The sequence below is a fragment of the Salvelinus sp. IW2-2015 genome, linkage group LG11 (assembly GCF_002910315.2).
Source record: "Salvelinus sp. IW2-2015 linkage group LG11, ASM291031v2, whole genome shotgun sequence".
In the NCBI taxonomy this organism is placed as follows: Eukaryota; Metazoa; Chordata; class Actinopteri; order Salmoniformes; family Salmonidae; genus Salvelinus; species Salvelinus sp. IW2-2015.
In genome coordinates, this window is record NC_036851.1 from 30,828,179 (window position 1) to 30,834,178 (window position 6,000).

A 6,000-nucleotide genomic window follows, 5' to 3' on the forward strand; every position below is an offset into this window, starting at 1 on the left:
GCATCAATCCAGTTGTAARGGTCGTCGTCGTCTGATGAGGAAGAATCGGACCAAAGCGCAGCGTGGTAAGTGTTCATGATTTTATTAAACTGAATACTAGAACAAAATAACAAAGTGAATAAACGAAACCGAAACAGTCCTGTCAGGTGCAGAACACTAAACAGAAAACAACTACCCACAAAACACAGGTGGGAAAGTCTACCTAAGTATGGTTCCCAATCAGAGACAACGATAGACATCTGTCCCTGACTGAGAACCATACCCGGCCAAAACAAAGAAATACAAAACATAGAAAAAATAACATAGAATGCCCACCCCAAATCACACCCTGACCAAACCAAAATAGAGACATAAAAAGCTCTCTAAGGTCAGGGCGTGACACCAGTGGCCATTTGTTCTACAAACTCCATCTCATATGAGCTACAGAAACACCACCCACCAAACAACAGTGCCAGGTGCCTACACACTTTAATTAAAGGGTAACTACACTCAAAAATCCAAATGTATTAGATTTTTCTCAGATCTCAAAAGTGGTGTCCTGATGTGGTTTAAGCATTGTTGTGCAATGTTGTTGTTTTTCTATAAAACAAACTGTGAATTTATCTAGGTTTCAATCCAAATGCCAAAAGATTTTAATCCGAATATTCTAAAATCAGCATAAAATGTGCATTTTCCCACCAGAGATGTGCTTCCATCAAACTGACTTGTGGGTAAAAGGATATGTGTGATGACGTAGTACACATGAACATTTATTTTGCGGTTCAATTCCGATCATGTACCAAATAATGAATCGTAACTTACTTCATCTGTAGCCTAATAAACTGCATACTTTCCCGAGTTTAAATGGGAGTACCACACAACATGTCATCGCGTGACTCCAAGTTTACTTCAATATGATAGTTGCTATATCAATATTTGCTCCTAAAAGCGTGTCCACCACCATTTCTCGCATAATTAATTTTACAGACACAAAACGACACACATTGTCTAGCGTATTTTGTTTTTGTCYTCATTTGGTGAGTTTACAGACGAATTTGCGGTTTCAGTCAGGCCTGTTGTGCAATTTTTTTTATCCAACATGTTATTTAGTGGAATAAAAAGGTTGGATGGTAACCTGGTTATAGAGAGCGAAAAAGAAATGTATGGACAAATCAGAAACCTGTGAACTTCTGATTCAGTTGACAAGCTCATTCATCTATTTCAATAGTAGGCCTAATATTACCTACTTGCACAGTACACGTTTTTTGCCAAATAAGAGTATACCCACTTCTCCAGGCACCCCTACACCACTGATTAGCAGAGAGGGGTAAATTGAACCTAAGGGGTAAGTTTAGCCACCCTTGTATCTAGGAAACCATAACCAAAATTAATCATTTGACCAAATATTTTGGAAGAGGTCATTATTTCATGGAGTCAGTGAAGGAAGAAACTACATGGGAAAATGGTTAGGTCCAAAAAACAGATTTTCACCTAGTCAAGTTAATGTATAGTGTTAGAGGTTTCATGATGCTTTTATCTAAACCAAAGTAAATAATTTTAAGATTGTTCTATAAATCATTTGGGGTCTCTATAAGCTTCAATATGAGGTCCTAAACAGAATGAAAGTGCATCCTTGTAGCCAAGGCTATAAATGAGCATTTTTCATTGGTAACACTGTTCCTCCCAACGTTAAAAAGTTAGGAGCACCACATGACATTGAGATACAACCTATATAGGTCCTATATYAATTCTAGCTACTTTTGAAGCACATGGTGTGCACTAGAAACTAATATATGACACTGGAAAGACATTCATTTATTATAAAAGCTAAAGTCATTTGTGGAATATTAGGTTTCTACATTGTGTAAAAGCACAATTTTCCGAAGGAGATGCATTACATTGACAATTGTACACTGTGTCTTTAAAAATGTCAGGCTTATGATTATGACATGCAAGAGATCTCTCATTCATTCATTGCTATCATTATTGATCTCCTGAAGAAGCTAACATCACTCTTACCAGTCGTGCCGGCTTCATTGCTTCAGTTGCTATCATTATTGATTTCCTGAAGATAGCTAACCGCTCACACTACCATCGCCATGCTTTCATTCATTCATTGCTATCATTATTGATCTCCTGAAGAAGCTAACCATCACACTACCATCGCCATGCTTGACCGTTGGTATGAGGTTCTTACCGTGGAATGCAGTGTTTGGTTTTCGCCAGGCATAATGGGACCCATGTCGTCCAAAAAGTTATACTTTTGACCCATCTGTCCATAGAACATTCTTCCAAGAGTCTTGATGATCTTCCAGGTGCTTTTTGGCAAACTTTTTGGATGACATGGGTCCTAATGCTCCTAATGTTTTGTACACTCAGTGTATTTGTTAGAAAGAATACTATAATTCCCCTGGCTGAGTGATGCTGAATGTAAAAATGCGTTCAATTTACCCATCTCTTCCCTACATGCTATATCAGCAACAACAAGGGTCACACTGGGGTCTCTCAGAGTAATGGAATTGAATGTTTGACTTTGTTTCAGGATGGAGTCCACAGAGAAGTGTGAAGCCATTATTCAACATTTTAATGGCAAATTCATTAAGACTCCACCAGGAGTTCCAGGTGAGCAGATCTTTCTACCTGTCTCATCTATGTATTCCCCACAAAGCCCAGATGTTATGATACCACCTCAGTCATTCACTTCAGATGGCAAAACAAGAGCTGTGTCCAGAAACAATCGCTATCCCCTATCCCCTACAAATGTGTGGAGATCTGAGAGGTTTGGACAGATATAAGCAATATGGCAAAACTTCAATCTAGCCTACACTATAAAAAAAATCTAGTTGTTTCAACTAAATATTATTAGGTAACTAGTTCCACTGTATTTCTTTTGTTTACTAAACTTTTCGGTCAAATTGTTACCTGAATTTAATGTTTTTAGTTGGCCCAAACTTAGCTTCAACATGTGAAAACATAGGCAAAGATTCTGTCAACTTAAAATGTGTTTATTCAAATTGTCTAGAAATTATTATTTTGGAACCCCCAAAAATGACCGTGGACCTAGTTACACACAGACAGTGCTTATAACATACAATSTTTTCAACTTACATTTTTTATACACGTTGACACGCTGTCTTTTCTTTAGGTAAGATGTCAAAAATTATCATTTCTAGTTCACTCCTTTCTCAATTGAAAATCATTCCCCCCTCCTCAATCAATCAATCAAATGTATTTATAAAGCCTTTTTTACATCAGCTGAGATCACAAAGTGCTGTATAGAAACCCGGCCTAAAACTCCAAACAGCAAGCAATGCAGATGTAGAAGCACGGTGGCTAGGAAAAACTCCCTAGAAAGGCAGGAACCTAGGAAGAAACCTAGAGAGGAACCATGCTCTGAGGGGTGGCCAGTCCTCTTCTGGCTGTGCCGGGTGGAGATTATAACAGTACATGGCCAAGATGTTCAAACATTCATAGATGATCAGCAGGGTAAAATAATAATAATCACAGTGGTTGTAGAGGGTGCAACAGGTCAGCACCTCAGGACTACATGTCAGTTGGCTTTTCATAGCCAATCGTTCAGAGTTAGAGACAGCAGGTGGGGTAGAGAGAGAGAGTCGAAAACAGCAGGTCCGGGACAAGGTAGCACGTCCGGTGAACAGGTCAGGGTTCCATAGCCTCAGGCAGAACAGTTGAAACTGGAGCAGCAGCACGACCAGGTGGACTGGGGACAGCAAGGAGTGATCAGGCCAGGTAGTCTGAGGCATGGTCCTAGGGCTCAGGTCCTCGAGAGAAGAGTAGAGATGGAGAGAGAGAGAGAGAGAGAGAGAGAGAGAGAGAGAATTAGAGGGAGCATACTTACATTCACACAGGACACTGGATAAGACAGGATAAATACTCCAGATATAACAGACTGACCCTAGCCCCTGACACATAAACTACTGCAGCATAATTACTGGAGGCTGAGACAGGAGGGGTCGGGAGGCACGGTTGCCCCGTGCGACTACAGGGCCAACCAGGCAGGATATAACCGCACCCACCTTTCCAAAGCACATCCCCCACACCACTAGAAGGATATCTTCAACCACCAACTTACTACCCTGAGACAAGGCCAAGTATAGCCCACAAAGATCTCCCCACGGCACGAACCCGAGGGGGGCGCCAACCCGGACAGGAAGATCACGCCAGAGACTCAACCCACTCAAGTGACGCACCCTTCCTKGGGACGGCATGGAAGAGCACCAGTAAGCCAGTGACTCAGCCCCCGTAATAGGGTTAGAGGCAGAGAATCCCAGTGGAGAMAGGGGAACCGGCCAGGCAGAGACAGCAAGGGTGGTTCGTCGCTCCAGTGCCTTTCTGTTCACCTTCACACCCCTGGGCCAGAATACACTCAATCATAGGACCTACTGAAGAGATGAGTCTTCAATAAAGACTTAAAGGTCGAGACAGAGTCTGCGTCTCTCACATGAATGGGCAGACCATTCCATAAAAATGTAGCTCTATAGGAGAAAGCCCTGCCTCCAGCTGTTTGCTTAGAAATTCTAGGGACAATAAGGAAGCCTGCATCTTGTGACCGTAGCGTACATGTAGGTATGTACAGCAGGACCAAATCAGAAGGATAGGTAGGAGCAAGCCCATGTAATACTTCAAAGGTTAACAGTAAAACCTTGAAATCAGCCCTTGTCTTAACAGGAAGCCAGTGTWGAGAGGCTAGCACTGGAGTAATATGATACATTTTTTMGGTTCTAGTCAAGATTCTAGCAGCCGTGTTTAGCACRWWCTYAAGTTTATTTAGTGCTTTTCCGGTTTGCCGGAAAGTATAGCATTGCAGTAGTCTAATCTAGAGGTCGACCGATTATGATTTGTCAACGCCGATACCGATACCGATTATTGGAGGACCAAAAAAATCCGATACCAATTGATCGGCCGATTTTTTTAAATTWATTAATTTGTAATAATGACAATTACAACAATACTGAATGAACACTTTTAGTTTAACTTAATATAATACATCAATGAAATCAATTTAGCCTCAAATAAATAATGAAACATGTTCAATTTGGTTAAAATAATGCAAAAACAAAGTGTTGGAGAAGAAAGTAAAAGTGCAATACGTGCCATGTAAAAAAGCTAACGTTTAAGTTCCTTGCTCAGAACATGAGAACATATGAAAGCTGGTGGTTCCTTTTAACATGAGTCTTCAATATTCCCAGGTAAGAAGTTTTATGTTGAGGTTATTATAGGAATTATAGGACTATTTCTCTCTATACCATTTGTATTTCATATACCTTTGACTATTGGATGTTCTTATAGGCACTTTAGTTTTGCCAGTGTAACAGTATAGCCTTCCGTGCCTCTCCTCGCCCCTACCTGTGCTCGAACCAGTAACACATCGACAACAGCCGCTCTCGAAGCATCGTTACCCAAGGGGAACAACTACTCCAAGTCTCAGAGCGAGTGACGTTTGAAACGCTATTAGCGCGCACCCCGCTGACTAGCTAGCCATTTCACATCGGTTACACCAGCCTAATCTCGGGAGTTGATAGGCTTGAAGTCATAAACAGCGCAATGCTTGAAGCATTGCGAAGAGCTGCTGGTAAACGCACGAAAGTGCTGTTTGAATGAATGCTTACAAGCCTGCTGCCGCCTACCACCGCTCAGTCAGACTGCTCTATCAAATATCAAATCATAGACTTAATTATAATATAATAAACACACAGAAATACGAGCATTAGGTCATTAATATGGTCAAATCCGGAAACTATAATTTCAAAAATAAAACGTTTATTCTTTCAGTGAAATACGGAACTGTTCCGTATTTTATCTAACGGGTGGCATCCATAAGTCTAAATATTCCTGTTACATTGCACAACCTTCAATGTTATGTCATAATTACGTAAAATTCTGGCAAATTAGTTCGCAACGAGCCAGGCGGCCCAAACTGTTGCATATACCCTGACTCTGCATGCAATGAACGCAAGAGAAGTGACACAATTTCCCTAGTTTAATATTGCCTGCTAACAT

The 6,000-nt window shown here is 40.9% G+C and overlaps 1 protein-coding gene across 2 annotated transcripts in view; it reads left to right on the forward strand.

Annotated features, from left to right (window-relative positions):
• The window catches only part of LOC111970163 (RNA-binding motif, single-stranded-interacting protein 2), an 82,420-nt gene that overhangs the window by 46,467 nt on the left and 29,953 nt on the right, over positions 1-6,000 (forward strand). For both annotated transcript variants that reach the window (XM_023996711.2, XM_023996710.2), the window contains exon 6: positions 2,522-2,601. In XM_023996711.2, the coding sequence (XP_023852479.1) occupies positions 2,522-2,601 (80 nt within the window). The remainder of the gene's footprint in view (positions 1-2,521; positions 2,602-6,000) is intronic.